The sequence below is a fragment of the Pipistrellus kuhlii genome, unplaced genomic scaffold (genome assembly GCF_014108245.1).
Source record: "Pipistrellus kuhlii isolate mPipKuh1 unplaced genomic scaffold, mPipKuh1.p scaffold_m20_p_15, whole genome shotgun sequence".
NCBI classification, from domain to species: Eukaryota; Metazoa; Chordata; class Mammalia; order Chiroptera; family Vespertilionidae; genus Pipistrellus; species Pipistrellus kuhlii.
Window position 1 is genome coordinate 43433008 of NW_023425460.1, and position 22905 is coordinate 43455912.

At 40.2% G+C, this 22905-nt stretch overlaps 1 protein-coding gene and 1 long non-coding RNA gene across 12 annotated transcripts in view; one reads left to right on the forward strand and one right to left on the reverse strand.

Moving 5' to 3' along the window:
* Nucleotides 1-20108, forward strand: part of LOC123652403 — a 30469-nt gene extending 10361 nt beyond the window's left edge. Inside the window, exons 2-3 of the long non-coding RNA XR_006741735.1 lie at nucleotides 18851-18974; nucleotides 19975-20108. This is a non-coding gene — a long non-coding RNA (uncharacterized LOC123652403). The remainder of the gene's footprint in view (nucleotides 1-18850; nucleotides 18975-19974) is intronic.
* On the reverse strand, nucleotides 883-19976 carry TIAL1 (TIA1 cytotoxic granule associated RNA binding protein like 1). 11 transcript variants are annotated; one of them, XM_036439224.2, is made up of 14 exons: nucleotides 19796-19975; nucleotides 17526-17593; nucleotides 16972-17033; nucleotides 13330-13426; nucleotides 8241-8339; nucleotides 7946-8000; nucleotides 7660-7747; nucleotides 5774-5849; nucleotides 4284-4392; nucleotides 3903-3998; nucleotides 3712-3796; nucleotides 3332-3455; nucleotides 2860-2999; nucleotides 883-1368 (listed from the first exon to the last, which is right to left on the reverse strand). In XM_036439224.2, the coding sequence occupies exons 4-14, from the start codon at nucleotides 13339-13341 to the stop codon at nucleotides 1242-1244; spliced, it is 1011 nt and encodes a 336-aa protein (XP_036295117.1). In that variant the 5' UTR covers nucleotides 13342-13426; nucleotides 16972-17033; nucleotides 17526-17593; nucleotides 19796-19975; the 3' UTR covers nucleotides 883-1241. The 11 variants fall into 11 exon arrangements, with proteins under 11 accessions (XP_036295117.1, XP_036295113.1, XP_036295115.1 ...); XM_036439220.2 differs by having other exon boundaries at nucleotides 8241-8390; XM_036439222.2 differs by lacking the exon at nucleotides 17526-17593 and having other exon boundaries at nucleotides 8241-8390.
* Nucleotides 20109-22905: the final 2797 nt, after the last annotated feature.

A 22905-nucleotide genomic window follows, 5' to 3' on the forward strand; every position in this document is an offset into this window, starting at 1 on the left:
TTGGTACAATGAACTGTCTAAATAAGATGTTTTAGCAATCTTGTTTAAAAAATTATCGGGCAAAATATATCTAATTTAAAAAACACCCAAAGACTTTTAAAAAAACACTTGTATTTTACAATTTATAGGAACCTTGAAATGGCTTACAAGGTTTTAAGGTGTTTACATACCAAGTGATGTAAAGCAAAGGGAAAAGGCAAAGAAAAAAATCTGCAATGACATTTTAAAATGTATTTCTGCATCAAAGATTTATATGAAATTAAATTTAAGGCTTTTTCTGTATAGTAATTTGTATAATTTTAATTTTACATAGTAGCCAACCTTGGAAATGTCAGTCTTAAACATTCTTATCAATCCATTGCATTCAATGCAGTGGAGTGTGTTGTTACTTCAAATAATTACATTGCTACTTCTATGTTGAAGCATGCTTTTTAAACACTGTAGTTAATATTTACAATGTATATCATTTAAACTTCATGTAAAAGCACAAGTATGACTGTCTGACTTTAATACAAACACCATACTTGGAATTTTCCCCCAAAAGTGAAATGTAATTTACTACAGTTTTAATAATCAACACTTTTTAAAGTCTTAAAAATATGTCTTAATGTGGATCACCAACATTTGCTCAAGTAACTCAGGCAATGCTGTTCCTTATTTAGGTTGCAAAATTTCTTTATCAGTCTGGCTTCAGGTTTCTTTAAGCATAAAGTAAATATTTCCTCCAAAGCGACTCCAAAACCATGCATTTCTTCTCAACATCACACTTTTTTTCTGCTGACTTCGAATGTGGTCCACCTCAGAGTAGGGGAAGGTAATGTCAAGATTCAGGATGAACTTATATGTGATTCCCAGTTTTTCACGATCCTCCCTTTTTTTTTCCTCTTTTAAAAACAGTGAGTTAAAATACTGAATAGCAAGGTAAAAATGGAATAGTATCTAGTAATCAAAATGTATTACCCATTTCTCCTATAAAATTTGTAGTCAGAATTGTCTTTATTGACTTTATTTTAGTTTTTGTACACAAAGAAAAATCATGTTCATATCCATCATGAACAAAAACTTAAAAAGGCAGAACTAGAAGACATGTGTCCTTCACCAAAGCAAAGCTGTGCTAAAGGTTCCAAACATTTCCATTTTTAAAATAAATATTTCCGTTTTCCGATGTCTACTTCCATGTCTTCAGAGTGTCACAGGAAACTGAAGCTATTATGAATTACAATTTTGTTTAGAGTCCCAGCTCACTGCGTTTGGTAACTTGCCATACCATATCCAGCTTGGTTAGGAGGAGGTATTACAGGGGGGGGAGCTTGTCCTTGGGGGGGCTGAGCACCAAATCCACCCATCCAAGCAGCAGAAGGTGATTGACTTGAAAGAGAAGAAAAACAAACACTTCAGCAAACACAAGGAAAAATCATCTGTACATTTTTACAAAAACCAAGCAGAGCTAAATCACAGAATAGACAACAAAGAATCAACAAACCTACAACAAAGAGCAAAGAAATAACTGATACATAGCCAGCCACATATGTAGAATACATATTACAATATTACAGTCTTTTTATTTTTATTGATTTCAGAGAAGGGAGAGGGGAGACAGAGAAACATCAAAGGTGAGAGAGAACCATTGATTGGCTGCCGCTTCTATGCCCCCCATAGGGGACTGAGCCCGAAACCCAGGCATATGCCTTTGACCAGAATCAAACCTGGGACCCTTCAGTCCACAGGCCAATGCTCTATCCACTGAGCCAAACCAGCTGGGCACAATATTAGTCTTAAATTGTTAAGAAAATACCCACAACTTAACACAATGACTACTCTGAAGAGTAGCTCAAAACTAATTAAGAAAACAAACAAACAAATGGCCCCCTGGCTTGGCTCAGTCGTTGAGCGTTGACCGTCGACCTATGAACCAGGAGATGACAGTTCAATCCTGGTCAGGACATATGCCTGGGTTGCAGGCTTGATCCCCAATAGGGGGTATACAAGAGGCAGCTGATCAATCAATGGTTCTCTTTCATCACTGATGTTTCTGTCTCCTCTTTTTCTCTCTGAAATCAAGAAAAATATATTAATTTTTTTAAATGACAAATGATTCAACACATCATCTACCTACTGTATATTGCACACTGTATATCAATTTACAAGAAATTTTAAAAACACAAGTTCATTTTTAAAAAAGGAACAAGTGAAAATAAAGGGACCTCTGGGGACCAGCCCACTCTATCAAATAAGGAAAAAAAGCAAGCTATTTTTTAATCAGATAAATCTCTGAAACTCCTCACACAAGCCAACAGGTATAAATCATTACATTTCTGAACATATCTAGACAAAGATCTTTTCCACACCAAAATAAACAAATAGATAAAATAGTACGTTAGAAATGTAAACCAAACTCTACCAATTGCTTATAAAGGTAGCAGGACATACCAAACATTATCCCAACCTCCCTTTTCACCTAGGTAATAAGAACATTTTTAGCACCATAAATCTCTTTTCATAAGTTTTTTAATAGCTCGATAAATTTAATTTAAATAAATTCTCCCTAGAAAAACACACTTTTTATTGCTCTTGTCAGAACCATATTTCTATACTGAAAAACAACAAACTTGCCAAAACCGGTTTGGCTCAGTGGTAGGGCATCGGTCTGCAGACTGAAAGGTCCTGGGTTCGATTCTGGTTAAGGGCATGTACCTTGGTTGTGGGCACATCTTCAGTAGGGGGTGTGCAAGAGGCAGCTGATCGATGATTCTCTCTCATCGATGTTTCTAACTCTCTAGCCCTCTCTCTTCCTCTCTGTGAAAAATCAGTAAAATATATGAAAAAACAAAACAAAACAAAACAAAAAACCAAACTTACTCTACTCCAAATCCTTGTTGATTCCATGGTTGCCCGTATACTCCATAAGGCGGTACTTGCCACCCATTTGCCATATACTGTCCGTACTGTTGTGGGTTTCCATAAACTTGGCTCCACTGACCCCACTGACTATAGTCAACCTAGGAAAAAGCAAATTACTGTTTTAGGAAACAAGTAAGAAACACAGTATTTGAAGAAAAGTGGGAGACAAGGAAGAGAAAAACTAAGTAAGCACCCTTATGTGAATAGGACTCTGTTATTTATCATTGTCTAAGTTTATTGGGTGGTGACACCTGTGAAAAGAAAGTATTAAGATTCAGTTAATACCACAAAATAATCACTTTTGAAATAGTATTAATAAAAATCAAGTGAAAGCAGATAAATGCTTCATTTTTTAATTTCAGTTTCTAAAAGTTTTTATGTAGATATTTAAGATAGAAACCTTAAACAGTGCTATGAAAAATCGAATTACCTGCTGGAAGTTTTTAGTCATATCAGGAGATTCTTTACCCCAATAGCATTTAACAACATGTCCTTCGATCGTAGTACCATTCACCGACACAATGGCATGGGCTGCACTTTCGTGGGTTGAAAATCTGAGAGAAAAATAGAAAAAGTTTTTTTTAAAGAACTTAACACAGTACTAGTTTACATACACTCTTGTTAGTTTATAAGTGTCAATTTGGCATTGGTATCGTAGAGTACGTTACATAGGTAGTTTAAAGTTCTACATTACAAAGTAATACTAACATAACAACCTCTGATACTTGGGGGGTGGGGGGAAGATCAAATAATGTAACTGAAAGGAACAAATCAAATTTAAGAGTAATAATATTACAGATAGAATTTTACCTGACAAATGAATAGCCCTTTTCTGGAAAAACTCTTATTTCCATGATTTGTCCAAATGGTGAGAATGTCTGTCTCATAAGCTGATCTGAAAAATAAAAACATATAGATTATTCAAGGTTCATGTTTATCATAAAATTGGTATAATAGTGATGAAGCTCCAGAGAAGGGGGTTAGAAAACCAAACACAATACCTGTTAACCCAGAAGCAATTCCTCCACAGTACACAGTACAATTTTTTGGACTTGACTGGTTTACTACATCTTCAAATCTTAACTGCTTAGTGTTATCTACATGCACAGAGAAAACAAAAATGTTGAGAGATTATTATATTTTATTAAGATATTCCTCATTTGGGGGGGAAAAAGTGAAAGAAAGTATTTTTCTTCATGCTCTGATTTGATTTATATCAGATGGTTCACAGCTCCAAATATAATATCTCAAAGCCCAAAGTTATATTCAAGATAAAACGAGGCTTGCAATGCTAATAAAGTTTTAAGACTATACCAATTAAGACTATGCCAATACATGACTTTGTGAAGCACCATCATTTTAATAGAGTACATGTAGCTTACTTTCTTGTGTGCTTTTAGGTGCAGGTGGTTTGCGTGTGGCCCAATTGGTTCTGATCTGACGACCACCCAGCCACTGACCTCCCATATGCACAATTGCATTTTCTGCATCCTATAGAGAGAAAGAGAAAGAGCAATTACAAACAGAAAATTGTGGTATATAAGACCCAGAAGATGAAAGAAAATGCTGGATCCAATAAATCTTATCAGTAAATTAATTCCCTGAGCATCCTAAGCAAAGCTGGATTAATATACTAAGAAAATTATTTATATTAAGTGATTCATAAAAGCTATTATTATTTATAGATTTCAAAATACCACGACAGCATTAGAGAAATTTATCATAATTCAAATATGCAAGAAAAATATCACAATCCCGTTGATTAAAACATAAAAAGGCAGCCGAAGCCGGTTTGGCTCAGTGGTAGAGTGTCAGTCTGTGGACTGAAAGGTCCCAGGTTCGATTCCGGTCAAGGGCATGTACATTGGTTGCGGGCACATCCCTAAGTAGGGGATGTGCAAGAGGCAGCTGGTTGATATTTCTCTCGCATCGACGTTTCTAGCTCTCTCCCTTCCTCTCTGTAAAAAGTCAATAAAATATATTTAAATAAATAAATAAAATAAAATAAAAAGGCAGAAATCCCATAAAAGTTGTTTTCTAATATTTTGATTTTATGATTTGTAATGTAACTTTTACTGAATAATATATAAAAACTCTAACGTTATGGTCTAAATCACCTAACCCCGAAAATGTACATTCTAGTAGCAATGTATTGTAACTATAACACAATATTAAAAACTCATTTAAAGCAGAAAACTTTCTGCATTGTTGAAAAATGCTGTAAAGTGGCTGCCAATAAAAAATGAATTTGGATTCTCAGAATTAATGCGAATTTGCAACAAATGCAATGAATCTAAGCAAAGAAAGTATATGACCCCTGCTCTTTATCTTACTGCTTCAATAAATGCAGGTAATCTAAGTTGCTGAAATTGTTCTAAAATGCTGATGCCAAAGCCCACTTTATAATCTGATGTTATAGTTAATGCAAATACTTAAATATTTTAGTACTTCTTTCTTAAAAAATACATGCAAAAGTCAGGATGTACTGCTTCAACTTTCATTTAATATCCCAGCTACAAAAGTATGAGTAATTATTAGAAGTTAAAACTGAGATTTTCAAAGTGAAGGCAAAATACAGTCTAACTTCCCTCCAAATTCTGACTACCTCATTTGTCCTACCTTTTAGCTTTACTTCTAAGTTATATCTTACCTTCACCAGTGCACAAATGCAACTTTATTACTCTTCCTTATAAGCAGGCTATCTTTTTCCAGCTATTTCCAAGCTTATGACAAAATGAATTATGCTCTATTGTTAAGACATACAATATTACATAAAAGCTGTGTTTGCAGTTAACATCTAAGACCATTCAAGTTTCAGATTAATTAATGACTAAATTCTGTATTAAACTGAAATTGCATTGAAAGAACGTACCAGTTTGTTATAAAAAGATACAAAACCATAGCCTTTGGATTTTCCAGTTGCCATGTCTTTAACTACTCGGGCGTCCCTGTGAAAAGAAGCACAGCTAAATGAGGGAAGTAAGAGTCATCCTCAAAATAAAAACTAAAAGGAACCACACACACTGTATTGTGAGCATTTTTTAAAATAAAATTTCAGTTAGCCCTAATTAACTACAGTCATTCCTGAACTCTCCCTAACGCTTCTTTACCTGTTAGAAAAAAGCAGTAGGACAAAAACATGTAATAAACATGCAACCTAATCAAATAGCCTGTGCTTTCTAAACTAAATGCTCAAATCTGAAGATAAATAGGAACAATGGTTTCTTTTTCTAATATTCTATTGGCTAGTGTCCTCTAAGGTTTACTGATTCTATAAATTACTGTAACAATGCTAACTACTTTACCACCATGCAATCTCTAAATAGTTAAATGTTTTCTGCCTAGTGATACAAAATATATGAAATATTAAAAAATTGAAAAAGAGGAAAAAATAGGAATTAAAAAGGCATACATGGCCTGTTAACAGATTTCTTTATTTTTCTTGATCAATTCTCTATCATCATTTTGGAGTTTGGGCAGCTGTAAATTTTGAAAAATTGACATTTTCAGAAATTTAAGAAAGGAGAATAAAAAACTAACAACAATGCTAAGCACACCAGTACGAAAACAACAAATTTACACAGAAATTTTAGTGAGTAAGTTAAAATGATTGGAAATAAAGAACTCCACTGAATATAGAATGTTAAAATGTAAATACTAAAATATATGTATATATAAATAAATGTATAATAAGAATAAATAGAAATGAGAAAAAAATCTACAACTGAGTTCCAGTGTGCACAGTTCCTTGCAGTTAGCCTTCAAGATCCTGTCCATTCTTATGAGCAATTCTGCAAAATAACCAGAATGCTATTACTTTTAATTGTGACTTGGACTTTAGAAAAACTGCAGCTCTCAGGTATAAATAAAGATTGAAAAACAGCAAGCTGTATTATTTTTATACTGATTTTTTACTTACCACATTTAGAGATTAAAAAGCAAAGCAAATATCAAAATAGAAAATTAAGAATTAAATATTTCTTTCAAATAAAACTATAGAACAACAAATTGTATACAGAAAGATGTTGTTCTTAGTTGAAACATATTCCTGTAAAGTAATACTAAAATGTATTATTTAAATCTACAGGAAATACGTAAGACAAATAGATCTTAATCAGAAAGATAAATTATGATAAACATTTTATAGAATTGTAACCACTTTTAGTTTTCTAATATATTTGATCAAGTAACATACAGTGAAATTTGAGCATGAACTTTGTTAAAAATTAAACCACATTTGGGCCCTAATTAGCAGAATAAAACACTAACAAAACAGAAAACAATCCAAATTTATGGCTCAAACATTGAAACTTCTTAATACTATAACAACATTTATCATTATAATTTAACATATACATTTTCATTTAACCACAATATACCCCAGGATTTATCTACTTTCCCCCACTAATAAAAAGCTTAATACACAGTATAAATCACATTTATTTTAACCCATTATCTTTAACCACCAAATATCGAAAACATTTGACAAAAAGTTGGACTTCATAATAGTTTTTACCACCCAAACATCTGCTTCAAAGATAACAATCACTTAAAATTTTTAAACACATTATACACAGGATTAGATGAAAACAAGATCCCAAAACATTAAAATGACAACATTTTCAACAACATCTAATAAAAACAAAAACAAAACAAAAATCACACTAATTAGGAAAAGAAAACCTTAATTCTTATACAAGTTAATCAGATACTACTGTGCCTATCACAATTGAGTATAGTATTGATTATGATACTTACGATATTTTACCAAAGGGAGCAAATGCTGATTTGATATCTTCTGTTGTAATTTCTGGACTCAAATCCCCAACAAACACATGGAAGTGATCTGAAATCAAAGCATTTGGTAATCAAATACTTAAGTGAGCTACTAAACCTTTTATTTATGTTTATTTATTTTTTTTATTTTTGCTACTAAACCTTATATAGGCAACAGGAAGGGAAGGGAAAAACCCTACTTAGGCTGGTAATGCTGCCAGGGTAATTTCAGAACTCTTCCACAGGAAAACGCAGCAGGAGTACTTACTGGAAGTATCTTTTTTCTGGCTACTTGGTGTTGTTGCCCAGTTTACTTTGACCTCCTAAAAATAAAGATTATATTTAATAAAATTATTAGGGATATCATTAAAAAGCATAACACTTACCACTTATTAAGTCATTTATCAAGCAGGATAATTTTTATAAAAGTACTAGGCTGAATAAAGCAAAATCATCACTCAGCAGAGCTGAATATTCTTTTAAAAACTTGCTAAGCAATAATGCAAACTAATTTGACATGCAAACACGTATGTTCATTAGGTGCCATTATTCTATTATCTTACCTTTCCCAAAATTTTTCTCCCATTCATAGCAGCTAATGCAGCAGCTGCATCTCTGTGTTCATAAAATTCCACAAAGCAATATGGGTCATTGCTTGTATGCTGCAAAACAGAAAATCCAACAGAAGAGTTGACCCTTCTGCTATCGGGTTGCTGAGAAGAAAATCCAGGAAAAAACATTACTGATAGCTAGGAATGTACAGGTGAGATTGCATAAGTTTATGAAAGCCTAACACTTTATAAAGAGTTATAGCTAGACCTGACTTTGCACCTCAGGATTCTGTTGTACGCCAACAGAACTGCCAAAGCAACACAGAAGTATGACTATCAGCATTAAATCAAAATACAGAATTCTAGTGAAGTATGGTAAATATGAAGTAGAAGTTTATATTAGACCAAACAAAACCTCAGTTCAGATGTGATGGATAAGGACCACTTCCTTACCACTGCTCTTCTTTCCCAACAGAATTCTCAACATGAATTCTATTTATGCATCAGAATCCTTCACTAACTGTAACCCATGACTACCAAAATTACAGAAATGACCAACTTTGCAAACTTTACTCCTATTAGCTCTACATATGATGAGATGAGATTATGTATTTCTTTTATAGATAAGAAATGAGAATAATATTGAAAAAGTTCAAATTTATAACTTGCTATTAAAGTGAATTTCCTTTCAAAATATTTTAATGTATTAGAGATTCTATAAATTTTTTAATTTGGTCATCAAAGACCAGAAAAATAAACTAGTGATTGAGAAAAAAATTTCTAAAAATGTCTTTAACTAAACATTTCAAGACAAAGCTACAATTTTATATCGCAAAAACACTCAAAAAATATTATATATATTCTACAACATTATGCTTGACAGTAGTTGGCAAATAGGTGTTTATAGATGATGAGAAAGTAGTACACCTAATTATATCATCTCACAACCTACATGGAAGTAAATTTTATAAACCTGCAACCTAAATTGGAGTTACACAACTGTATAAATATATTTACATAAGGTTAAAAACAATCATCACTGTACTGTGTAAAATGCCCTAAAAAAATTAAAAATGTGGAATTCTAGTTGCACTTACAAAGGATAAAAATACCAGATAAAATAAAGATCTTTTCAACAATCACTGTTTTTCATCCCAGGAAAGTTTTAGAAGAAAAATCCAAAATAAGACGTCTAAAACAATAGTGGCGAAGCAACCAGAGGCATTTCCTTGAGATGGGAAAAAGTGTGATCATTAATACTAACAAGAAAACTCTGGGCTCCCATACAAAATCCTACTGTCCTAGCAACATGAACACTGTTCTTAAGAGGTAGGGAAAGAAAATGGGGGGGGGGGACATGGGACTCCAAATCTTAAAGCCCTCCTTTAAGAAAGTTAATATTTACTAGTAACGGTCAGAAAAGAAAGGATTTAAAATGTAAATAAGCTAAAACAACTAGTCAATTTTTCCTTTTAGTCCTACCTTTTCTGCCCTATGGCCTCTGAGGAAAGCACTGATAACTGTAGCAAACACAGAAAGTCCAGTGGTAGAGCTATAACAACAGACTTCAGTGAACTCGTCTACTCATGCATGTGGACTGCATGCTTATCTAGGCGGTAGTAGGCCGGACCCCATTCAACGTACGTAAACATGCACATTCATATATTCACACCACACTACATTTTTATCTAAGACCGTACTGATTTCTGCCACATCTCAAATGTCAGATGTGTTAAAAAATTTACTAGGTAATATACATCTATTATAGTATTCAGGGAAAGCTAAGCTCTAAATAGTACCTAAAGTAAAAAACAAACAAACATAAAACTAAGGGTAAGAATGATTTTTAACATGCTGAAATGAAATTCACGAAAGAAAAATAAATGCCTATAGCAGTGGTCACCAACCGGTGGCCCACAGACCACTGCTGGTCCGTGCGGTCCGAAAGGTTGGCGACCGCTGGTTTGGAGCAGCGTTCATGCCCTTTGGAAGCTTCCCACCTACACCACAGGCAAGTGGCACTAAAAATTAACTGCGTCTTAATTACTATGGTCACCAATTTTTAAAAAAATTCTTACCCAAGGATATAATCTTTACTGATTTTAGAGAGGAAGAGAGAGAGAAACATTGATCTGAGAGAAAAACATTCATCAGTTGCCTCCTGTATGTGCCCCAACCGGGATGAAACCTGCAACCTAGGCATATGCCCTGACCAGGAATTGAACCCACAACCATTTTGGTGTATGGAAGGAACACCCACACTCCAACCAACCGAGCCATCCAGCCAGGACTGTAGTCATCAATTCTTGTGGGATGACATAAAGATCAAGACAGAAAAATACAAGGACTTACAACTATTTACAAGTTCAAATGAGGGAGTTGTAAATTTTGAAAAGTCACTAAAATCCCTCTACCCCTCCAATGGCTGTACATGCGGGTTTTTATAAAAACACTTTAAGTCGTTATTAAATGACTTGCAAAAGTTTCTAATGATTCTTTCCCCTTTCACATCCCATTCTCTTCTAGACCCACTCCAACTGGCTTCCAGCCCAACTACTAAGCCACTGAAACTCTGTTATACTCACCAGTGACCTCTGCCAGCTGTGATCCCTTTTGTCCTCATCTTGACTTTCAAGTAGAATTCAAAACAAGTGACAACCCCCAAAAAACCCTCTAAACATTCTCCTTCACATTCCGCTATACTCTCTTGGTTTTTGCTTTCTCACGGGTATGTGTGTGTGCGCGCGCGCGCCCGGTAGTTCTTCTTAACTTAGACTCTAAACGTCCTAAGTGTAGAGATGCTCTGGAGTCCCTCTACTCTTCTCTACATCACTCTCAGGAACTGGATGTCACCTAGTCCCATGGCTTCAAATACTACTGCAAGCTGGTATCATCAGCACTGGTCTCTCTCAAGTACCCAACTAGTTTATCCAACTGCCTACATTTCATGCCAATTTAACTGTCTACTGCACATCTTAAATTTAGCATTGCCAAAAAAGAGTTCCTGATTCCCACCACTCCCCCCCCCCCCCATCCATCCTGTGCCTCCCCTACTCATGCCCTCTTTAGCAAATAAGTAGCATTACCATCCATATAATTGCACAAACAAGAATCTTAGGGTTGCCCTGGCCGGTTTGGCTCAGTGGATGGAGCAATGGCATATAGACTGATAGGTCACAGGTTCGATTGCAGTCAAAGGACACATGCCCGGGTTGTGGGCTTGATCCCCAGTAGAAGCCGTGTAGGAGGCAGCCAATCAATAATCCTCTCTCATCATTGATGTTTTTGTCTCCCCCTCTTCTTTCCTCTCTGAAGTCAATAAAAATATTTAAAAAGAAAAAGAATCTTAGAGTCCTTCTTGAAGTCGTCTTTCCCATTACGCCCCACAGCCAATCTGTTATTCTATCTCCAAAATATATACCACGTTTATATACTTCCATCTCTATGGCTTCCACTCTAGAGAACAAGTCCACATCACCACTTAAACTAGTCTAGTGAAATAAACTCAGCTGGTTTCCCTTCTTCCACTCTTGCCCCTACAATCCATTCTCCACATAACAGTCATTCTCCAAATACAGTACCTTAAAAATTCAAATCAGAATACATGACCCTACTTAAAACCCCACTGCTCTGTCATGGTCTGTACTGCCCTCTGTGATGCCCAACCCTGCCTATCTCTTCACACTCACTTCCTACCACTTCCCCTGCCCCTCACCAGGCTCCAGCTATCCTGGGTCTTTCATTGAACCCACACACCAAACTCATTACCAACTCAGGCTTTGTATACCAACTCTGCTTCCAGCTCTGAATGTAGATGGCACCATCTCGTTCTTCCGACTCAGCTCGGAGGTGACACCTTCCCTCACACCTAGCCCATAAAGCTACCCTCCAATCACCATCCAGAACTGCTTTATTCTCTTCATAGTTCCAGTTTTGAATAATGCCTAGCACAAAGTAAATTTTGTGGAAAATAATGAATGAATAATCAGAAATAGGAAGAAGAGGAAACATAATATATCAGAACAGACTGATAATTATCATTAGTCAGGAAAAAAAGACCAAAAGACCAATTTGCTTTACAGATTTTTAACACTCCCCCTGACTCAGGACATAACACAGACTCCTCAGCACAGCTTGTGGTCCCTACCGAACACTCCTCCTCTCCTCTTAGCATCTCTGTGACTAGCCAACCCCACTGCAAACTCCAAGCATGCTATCACCTCTGTCTTTTCCTTTCAAGCATTTCCGCTGTTTACCAGACCAGATCAACATTCTCCTCTCTACCTGGGAATCCCTTCTTCCTCAACTTCCTTTTTAGCCAGTGTCCACTACTCTCTTTTTCAGCTTCAGCCTAGACACTAACACCTCTAAGAAGCCTCTCCAGACTAAGGCTGACTGGAACTTCCCTGTTCTCCCACAGCACGTGAAACTGCTCCCATCGCGTTCATTAGCCTACATCATTATTGTCTGCTAGCTCCTCTGGCTCCTCATTAGACTCTAACCTACGGGCTCTGCACCATTTCACTCACCACTACATCCCTAGGACTTACCGTAATACCTGCTACCCAGTAAATAATAATTTTTTAACAACTGTTGATACAAAATCATTACGCTAACAATTTCAATTCCCACCTACAATAGGCTACTCAGTTATTAGTATTTACTAAAAACACACAAGGTGCAAAATGTTGCACTATGCAAATAACCCAATATACACCAATTCCTAAACTGTAGTTAAGTGTATACTATCTAAATCAGTAACACTCTTGTTGAATTGTATGAAATGTCATCTAGTTTTTCATACTCTGAGATAAGTTGTATTAATTCTTTCCAAGGAAGAACACCTGAAGGTAACTACATCGTGAAGAATGACCATTTGAGAATAACAGGACAGGAACTTTGTCCCTGCAAATAAAACTCCATTCCAAACCGAGTTTGTCAGCCAGTTCCAAGTAATACGTCAATACAACAAACATGAGTCTCCCCATCAGAATAACTTGAGGTTTACTTAGAATGTTTTTTAAAATACTAGTCAACTCATGTATCTCAAAATGTTAAACATCATGCTAACGGTCAGCACATGGAACTGGGAAGATCTTACCTCCGTTATCATTTTACAGCTTTTACAGGGTCCAATCTGACTAAATAACTGAAGAATAAGAACTTCCGTCACATCTCTGGAGAGGTTACCTACGTATCTGGACAAAAAAAAAAAAAGAAAAAGAAAAAAAATCAGTAATTTCTTTCAGCCCTGGCTCTCGTGTTATTATTTAACTTATCACCTTTTAGTTCATTTTAACTTCCTGACTTCATATAGCTATTCCAATTAAGACTCATTCTATGAAAGTAAAATTAATCCTTGTTTATGAAAGCAACAAATGTACTTAGGCCACTAATGTACCACTTCAAAAGACTTTTATAAAAAACAAATGAACATAATCGTGTATACCAAAAGCATAGTTTTCTCATCTCATTAGAATAAAAATAATGAAAACTTAAAGCAATCTCAAGATAACTACAACTTTTTAATATGAAACACAATTTAAAATAATGTAAAACACACACACATACTCATAATTATTGACTTATCAAAACACCTGATCATAAAGGAATAGCCTTTTATATTAGATATAAAGGAATATAACAAGAGTTTATCTTAGACCTCCAATCAAAGCAATTACATGAACAAAAAAGAGAGTTAGTTACAGCAAAACACACAAAAATCAAATGGGTCTGTTTTGTCTTGCTAAATAAAATTGTTACTTCTTGTTTTGTTTTAGAATAGCAAAGTAAAATAAAATTTCCTAGCCTAAAACACATCGTAATCAACAAAATATATACTGATCTAGATAAAACAAATATAAAGACTTCTTTAGAAACTCCGAGAAAATTTAAGACAAATACAGGTATACTTCTGAGTATGCCTAAAGGGTTGGGATTAGTTTTTGTTTGTTTTATAAATTGAATATATGTATTTTGTATAAGAAGTTTAAAACACAGCCTGGCTGGCATATCTCAGTGGTTGAGTGTCAACCTATGAACCAGGAGGTCACAGTTCGATTCCAGTCAGGGCACAGGCCTGGGTTATGGGCTCAATCCCCAGTGTGGAGGGTGCAAGAAGCAGGCAATTAATGATTCTCTCTCATCATTGATGTTTCTATCTCCCTCTCCCTTCCTCTCTGAAATCAATAAAAATATATTTTAGAAAACATTATCTAAAAAGAAGTTTGAAACACAGAAGAATTTTTAAAAGGAAAAAAGAACACCATCACCTAGAGATGACAACGTTGGTTTTTCTTGTACCATGGATTTTTTGTAATTTAGCTTAACTGTCAAACTTCTAAGTCTTTCTGGTCCTCAGTGTATAATTCCTATAATTTGCCTGTTATGAACCTCACCAAGCAAACAATATTTGTAAAAATTAACAGTTTCTTCTGGAAAATAAATGGACATATGTTTTTATTTTCCTAATATGTTACATATGGAAACTTAGTACTGAGACCAAAATAAGCTTTGCATCTATTAACATACTAAATACATAACTGCTTTAAGATGGAAGACTTTGAAAGGAGGAAACAGACTGAGAAAGGTAAAGTTATGTGTAATAAAGAAAATTATCTGATTAGGACTGAATAGGCACTTTCCAGTTCAGCTAAGAATTTCCTTGCAGTGAGTACTAATACCTTTACTTTGTGTGCTCTAAGACTGAAACACAAGCCCATGTTAATTAACAGAAGACTAACCCAGGGACAAACTCGTTTAGGTCACCCATACCATCCCTCCCTCACAATGACAGCAGAACAGGCCCGGCCAGGGCATGCAGCGGCACACTTCTTCCAGCAGCAGCAAAGGTGAGAGCCTTAGGAGTTAGCGAGGCAACTGCCTGTCCCTTTTCAACTCATATGGGGTTTGTGAGCAATCATGGATGGAATTTCCTTTTTGCACAAGGTAGACCTATCTATAAAGAAAGTGAACAAGTAACCTTGATCTCCTAAGTATTATGTTCATCTAACCTAAAGTGCTAGATAGCTTATTTTTAAGAGATTTGACGTGGATAAAACTAATTTTCACATATTGAAGCTAACAAGTAATAAAGTTAAAACAAAATGATCATTGTGATGTAACAGATCTTAAATTGTTTTACATTTGTATTACTGCTTAAAACCTTGATTTGTTGCAAAGGCACTAATTACCTTCTAGTACAGTATAAGTCACAATCAAAGCTGTTACTGTTTCATACGAGTTTTATTTCAAGCCAATCTATTCCAATACGTTATAATTTTGAGAATTTCTAGAGGCACATTTAGATATATTAACTTACATCTCAAGCACTGATGCCAAAGAGCAAAAATGTTAGCCAGACTTTAGAATGACATTAAATACAGAAAAACCTAGTTTTAAAATGTTTCCTATTTTTCAAATATCTCCACTAAAAGTTCTGTGGTAAAGCAGCAAACTTCTTTCTGCTCTGGTTATAAAGCAGGCCATTTATACTAAAGTTCCAAGTGTTTAAATATAAAATTTCAATTCAAAGATCATATATAAAATAACAGAAAAAGACAAATGACTCAAATTTTGTATTGAGAGGTCAACTCAGAGTAAACGATTTTTAACTCAAGAAAAAAGAAAAGCATACCTTCGGTCTATTTTACCTTCTAAGAACAGGAACTGTAGGAGCGAAAGCATTAAAAGTGGAAAATGATGCCTTCATCCCTAACATCAGGGTTAAAATTCAACTTAAGATAGAAACTTCCCAGCTGCACGGTAGGCAAAAGATCACATTGCCAAACTACTTCCCCTGTCCCACTGGGCAGAATTTTAAGTTAAGAACATCATGCCTTTCAGAGAAATGACAAATCACACATTTCACCACTGAATGTTTTCTTACTCTGGAAAGAGTAACCTACCAGGGCTGAAATTACAGCATTTTTACATAACATAGTATAACCACATTTCTCTGAAAAGTAACGTTTTTACTTTAGTTCTTGAAAAGTTCCTATACAAGCGGAGATTTTGCAACAACACCCTTCAATGGGCATCTAATGAATTATCAATCTGTCACTGTTCATCTCAGGTGGCAGGCAAAGTGCAGGGAAGGGACAGGTGAACTGACCAACCACATAAGGGACACTGATGTTATATTAAGTTGAAAGGCTTAATTACAGCCATAATACAAGCAACTCCATGGTGTAGCTAGTCGATACTACAATGGAATTTAATAGTATTTCCTTCTGCTGTTGCCCTTATTCAGATTATACTCTCAATCACTGGTTTATTTCCTCCTTTCAACTGAGTATCAGTAAGGACAGCCATAAAGGATGACTGCATAAGAAGGTATAATATAATCCCAGATCCACAATTCCTACTCATTTTGGTGCATCAGATGGATGAAGAAAGTAAACTATAATAGAACACCATGATAATTTAATGTTGATTGCAGATTCAGATATACCATGGCTCAAATCACTGCATTTTGAGCTACCCACAACACATCTGAGATGTGGGTCCTACAAGGTAGCTATCAGGCAGTTCAGTCCCATTTGTTTGCTTTTTTAAATCACAAGTTACCCAATACATATTACCCCAAAATAAATGTCAAATGAGAATGGAAAGCAGCAGAAAACAGACCTTTAAAGCAACTATTTGAAAAACTTTAGGCTCAACATCAAAGCAATTCTATACCACTTTAAATACCATCGAATAAATTAGTAATACTGTAGGTAATGAATATTTAAAGACCTACCTAGGCTATAAACACCATATTGTTTTCTGATGATAGAACCATATGTCTTAGCTTGTGTGTGTCTGCAGGAAAAAAACCTCACTAGTAACACACAGGCATTTTAAGGAAACAGTACATTCTTTTAAAACATACTGGCCACTTGAAAACCTAATCCGTAGATCACAATGTCAAATAAATAAAAAGAGCTCCATAAACAAACAAAACCCTACTAGATATCAATCTCTACAGTCACATTCGAAAGTTTTTATTACATTACTTGTATCTAAAGAATCCTTTCAGGAGTAATAAGTAAAATAAACTTAAAACTACTATGCATTGTAGTTGTTTTTTTAATTAAAATCTGATCCCAAAAAAAATCCCCGTTGTGAAACATCTGCTTTTACTTCAAAATTTTACATTTGAAGGTTTTAAAATATATATAAAATCAACAGACAGAATCATGTGCATATGACAATCAAGTCTGCCTATAACTTTAAATCAATTGGACTTTAAAAAAAAAAAAAAGGACTTAATACTAATGACAAGAGTATAATCATTGTAAAATATTTGAATACCTCTTATTGTCCAGGCAGTGAACTAAGTGCTGCAGGGGTAAGACCTAGGAAGATGGAGCAGTCCTTGTCTAAAAAAAAAAAGCACCCTTCCCATGAGAACAGTGGGAGAGGAAACAGGAAGACAGAAGAGTAAGCATGTACATCAAGGCTCAAGACGCTTCCTTACTTATGTGTACACATGTCACATTTTTAGACAGCTGCAAACACAGATAAAGTAAGTGTGTTTTGGAGAAAGAACAGGAGATTGGAGAAGGTACAGGTCAGAAGTAAGTGACAAAGAAGTTAGTTTACCGTTATTGGTCAGTTGAGGAAAGTCTAAGGTCCGATGGAGATGAAGACAAGACAGATGCAGAGATCTAGGAATTAAAAGTACTGAAACAGCATACTTTTAGCATGGCAAGGAACAAGAACTTCTCTTCATAAGAAAGTTAGAGGTAATGAGAATATGCCATGAGGATTTACCAATTATTCAGCACTATTATGATGTAATCATGACGTCTCAGTTTCTTAGATACAATGTAACCTTTTTTAAAAACCGTCTTTATTTGAGAGAGAGAGAAAGGGAGAGGGAAAAACATCATGTGAGAAAGAAACAGGTCAGGCTGCTGCACACCCTAACCAGGGATGGGGCCTGCAAAAACGGAACTGGAGACCTTTCCCAGCCAGGGCATTACAATGTTACTTTTTGTTAAACACAGGCTAGCTGGCTCCAAACCCAGCTTTCCCAGATGCTTCCATCAAAACACACACTAACTAAATATCAAGCCTTGGCTTCAACAGATGTTAACAAATTTCAAGCTTGTCCCAATTCCCTTTCTGGGAGAAGAAGGCCAAGATGGAAGACGGAACAAAACAAATAGAAAAGTTTCGCTAAGCAGGCTTTCCATTCAAACATCTGGTGCTTCAGCTGGCCTCAAATTCTCAAAACAGGATGGCAGATACTTTAGTGAGGAGAAAAATAAGGAATGAAAAAGTGCGAGGCCCCCTCAAAACAAACGAACCGTCAAGCCCGTATCAATATGGTACAGGCATCCATCCGCCTCCCTGAGCCAGTTTCTTTGGTAAGACCCAAGAGATGAGAAGCTTGTCAAGCCTCCTGAGGACCTACCCGCCTGCATCCATTCCCCCAAAAGCAATCTGCCCTCGAACAGCAGAGCCAGGCGAACTCTGACCCTATCAGCACCACAGGGCAGAGGCGAGAGGAAAAACAGAGCAGCGACCGCAGGCAGGCGCTGGGCTTCGAGAGGCTGGGAAAACCCAAGGTGCCCAAACTTAAAACGTGTCATTAGAAACTACTCGACTTTTTTTTTTAATTTTTAATGCAGGAAAAAGGAAGGAGTGCCTCACGATCCAGACGGGAATGCGAGTGCTGAGTCATCACTCTTCCGAAGGCAAGGAACTCCAGCGAGCGGCTGGGAGGTGAAACTCATTCATTAGGTTGGGCTGCAGGTAAGAAAGCCACAGCGAGCTGGGAGGAGGAGCGTTGCAAGGACACACAACGAGTGGTGGATAAAATGCATCATTTTTTTTTTTTTATCCAACCCTGAGGGTCTGGACAGAGAAGCAGGGGGAGCACCCACAGGACAAAAGCAGCCGGCCAGCTGGCTGGCTGTCAGCGGAGCGCAGGGAGCGCGCAGAGTAAACTTCGTGGTCCAAGGAGGGAGAGATGCTCCGGCGGCCGGGCGGCACCCCTCCCTCCGCGCTTCCCGAGTAGCGGGCGCCGGGCGGCCAGTTCCCGCCGCGGGCGCGGGGGCACGTGGGGCCGGGCGCGGGCAGGGGCTCGGCGCCCGGAGGGCCCGGCTTCCGCGGCGGGAGCCCCGCCGGGGAGCAGCCGGAGCCCGGGGCCCGGAGGGCGCGGGTGCCCATCCCTCCCGGCCCCACCCCCGGTCCCACCCCCGCCAGGCCCGGCCCCCGCGGGGACAGACGGCGCCTGGCTCAGCCCCGGACCCTGGAGCGCGGGGAAGGCGGGCGCGCTGCCGGCCCCGCAGCCTCTGCGGAGCAGACGCCGGCCTGGGGAGGCGTGCGAAGGGGGGCGCGACAGAGAGATCGGAGCGGGCCCCGGGACCCGGGCCCCGGGCAGGGACCGGTGGGGGAAGGGAGGGCTTCCTTCCCGAGGAAAAGGGGACAAAACGAGGAATGCACTCCGCATCCGCGCCGCCCCGGCCAGGGCGCCGCCGGGAGCCTCCCGGCCTCGGCCCCGCGCTCCTGCGCTCCCTCCCGCGGCGCCCGGGCCTCGCGGCGCCTGGCACCCCCTCGTCTCGGGTACTCACAGAGTCCGGGGCTGCCCGTCGTCTTCCATCATGGTGGGTGCGACGGAGCGATCCCGGGACAAGGGGGAGGGCAGGGCCGGGGAGGGGAGGGGGCGGGGAGGAAGGGGAGGGGGGCTCCGGGCACCGGGTGGGGGCAAGGAAAGGACACCGACCCCTGCTCGCGGGCTCTCTCCCCCCAGCCCGCTCCGGACACGGCGCTCCAACCAGGAGGAGCAGGAGCAGGAGGAGGAGGAGGAGGAGGATGGACAAAATGGCCGCCGCCACCAGCCAGGCAGGAAACGGGGCAGGGCGCAGGCGCGGCCCGCCAGGTCACAGCTCCGGCCGGCCGCGGCGGCCTGCGGGAGGGATAACTAAGCCTGGAGGGAAACGGGCCGCCGCCGCCGCCGCCGCCGCCGCCGCGGAAACCGTGTGTCCGGTCACGAGGGAGCACGTCGTCGCGGTGCGCCCCCCTGGCCGGCCGGAGCCCGGCCAACTCGAGGAAAGAGTGAGAGGAGAACCGCCGCGAAACCGAAGTCTCTGGGAATTGTGGTCCTGGAAATGAGAGAGGGCAGCGCTTCAAAGCGCTTCTGGGAACTGTAGTCCACAGGAGACACGCGCTGGGACGCGAAGAGGAGACTTCTGGGTACGGTAGTACGCGAGGCCATGCGGCTACCAGGAAGTCGGGGTGCCGGGACCGGGTGGGGAGGAAAAAGGCGACGTAAAAAGGCTGGGAAACCCAGTGGGGGGGGGGGGGGGGGGAAAACGCCGTCCCACACATAAACTACAAGTCCCAGAGTGCCTCGCGCTCCAGGCATTTTAAGGCTCTTCTGTTGGCTCAGCCGGAGCCGCTCCTCCGCCTCCGTCGAGTCCAAGAGCGGTTTCTTCAACCGCGGCTCCGGCGGCGGCGCTCCGGCTCCGCATGGTGTCCGGGCCGGCGGGTCTTCCCGGCCCTGCGCTGGTCCGAACGGCGGGCCCGCGGACGCCAACCGCCGCCCCGCGCCCAGGGCCGGCGCAGCCCCGCAGGCCTGCGGGCGCGCTCCTCCGCAAGCAGGTATTCCCAGCCCAGGCAGCCCGCTTTGCAGAAGCTTTACCGGTTTTAAAGGTTTCCTTGATCTCCCTGGAGAAGGGTAAGGAGTGGTCCTGCATTGAAATGACTCCTTGAGTCGGCGCAAGGTGCATTGGCAATGCCCTCCACCCCTTTATTTACTTATTAGAGTGAAAAAAATAATCATCTCTGGGCGGAGGCGTGCCGGACCTAAGGCTGTGTGTACAGAGACCCGGCCTGTAGGCGCGGAACGGAGCCTTGATGGGCACGTGGGAAGCCACGTTCAAACCGGCGCTCGCCCTGTAGTCCCCCTTCCCCACACCCCCACCCCCACCCCACAGTACTCTCCCCACTACCTCCGCCGCGACCGTCTCTAGGAGGACGTTGTGGAGGTCATACCGCTCTGGAAGCTTATGAAGGATGGTGGCACCGAGGACCGTTTTCAGCCCCGAGCTCAGCGGGCCCGGTTAAACCGTGCCCGAGTTGGAGCGCGGGCCCGCGCTCCTACGGTTCTCGGGTTGGATTCCTGCCGCTTCGCTCCGGGACCCCCGGACAGCGTGCATGCCCGTCAGTGGATAAAAGGACGTTTTTTTTCTCTCCGCCTCCCTCTCTGAAAAGCAATGGGGGGAAATGTCCCCAGGTGAGGAGTAACGAATAAATAAAACAGTGCCTCGAGCGTTGGTTCTACCGAGGTACGGAGGGCCTGCCCTGCTAGCTGCTGTCTGCTGGTTCCACCCAATCCTAATCCCCAGGGGAGTCAGCTGCAGCTAAAGCGGCTAATGTCGGTATGAAGGGGGAGGGTGTGTTTCAACGTGGGCTGCTTCCAAGAGACCATGACTAGGGAGCTGAGCCCCATGGAGAGTCAGTGGGAACAGCAAAGGCCCACAGAGGCCAAGGCCGGGGCTGAACTGTTTGGTTTCCCCCCGCCCCACGGAAGAAATGACGGAAGGCAAGAATGCCCGCAGCACAGGTTGGACGCTTGTGTAAGAGAAGGGAGGAGGGTTTCTGAGGAATTGCCCCAGATTTGGGGCAGCCCTAAGAAAGCCTTGGCTAGGCCCCTGGGGAGCCCCGTGCAGAGACTGCCCCGTGAGGAGTCCCCGCAGACCTGGCCCTGCCCCAGGACCCTGCTCCCGCAGTCTCGCGGGAAGGCCGGTCCCTGCATGAAGGCTACACCGGATGTTAAGTTGCTGTCTTCTAACCTGGAGAAGACCTGGTTAAAATTATGTCCCACTAACTCCACACCTTGTAGCAGGTTCTCTTGCAGGAAGGTCTAGTGACCTTCGTGGTCACCAGAGTCACACACCAGAAGTTCGTACAGGCACAGCTTTGTTTCTGGGCCTTGTTTTATTCCACCGGCCAACCCCCCTGTGCCTGCACCAATGCAAAACTTCCACTTCCTAAGTTCAAATCCTGGCAGGTTAGTCTCCACCTTCCTGCGCTTTAGAGTGTCCTGGCTGTTCTTGGTCCTTGACTCGTCTGTATGGATGAAGCAGAGAAGTATACCAGATGTGTATTGTAGCAGGTAATGCAAGCAGTTGTATGGATTATTATAGGAATGCATGATTTCAGCCTGAGAGAGTTCGTGACATAATTTTAATAACCCAAGCAAGAAGAGCAAAAGAAAAAAGAGCCCGGCTGGTGTGGCTCAGTGGTTGAGGATCGAGCTATGAACCAGGAGGTCACAGTTTGATTCCCAGTCAGGACACAAGCCTAGGTTGTGGGCTCGATTCTCAGTAGGAGGCGTGCAGGTGGCAGCGGATCAATGATTCATCATTGGCGTATCTCTTCCTCTCTGAAATCAATAAGAATATATTTAAAAGGGGGGGGAAAAAAAACACAAAAAAGAATAGTCCAGCAAGAGATACAGATTGAGTGGATTTTAGCCAGTAGCAATAGGAAAAGACAAAGTTATGGATTCAAGATAACTAGTGTAAATTCTGCTTTCCTAAGTGGACCCGATTGATACAGTATTATTATATCCATTTTACAGATGAGAAGACTGAGGCTCAGGAGATTGAAATGCTCACTGCTAATAAGGGCCTAGGCTGACTCCAGAGCCCTGTCTGTACTTCATATTAACATTATT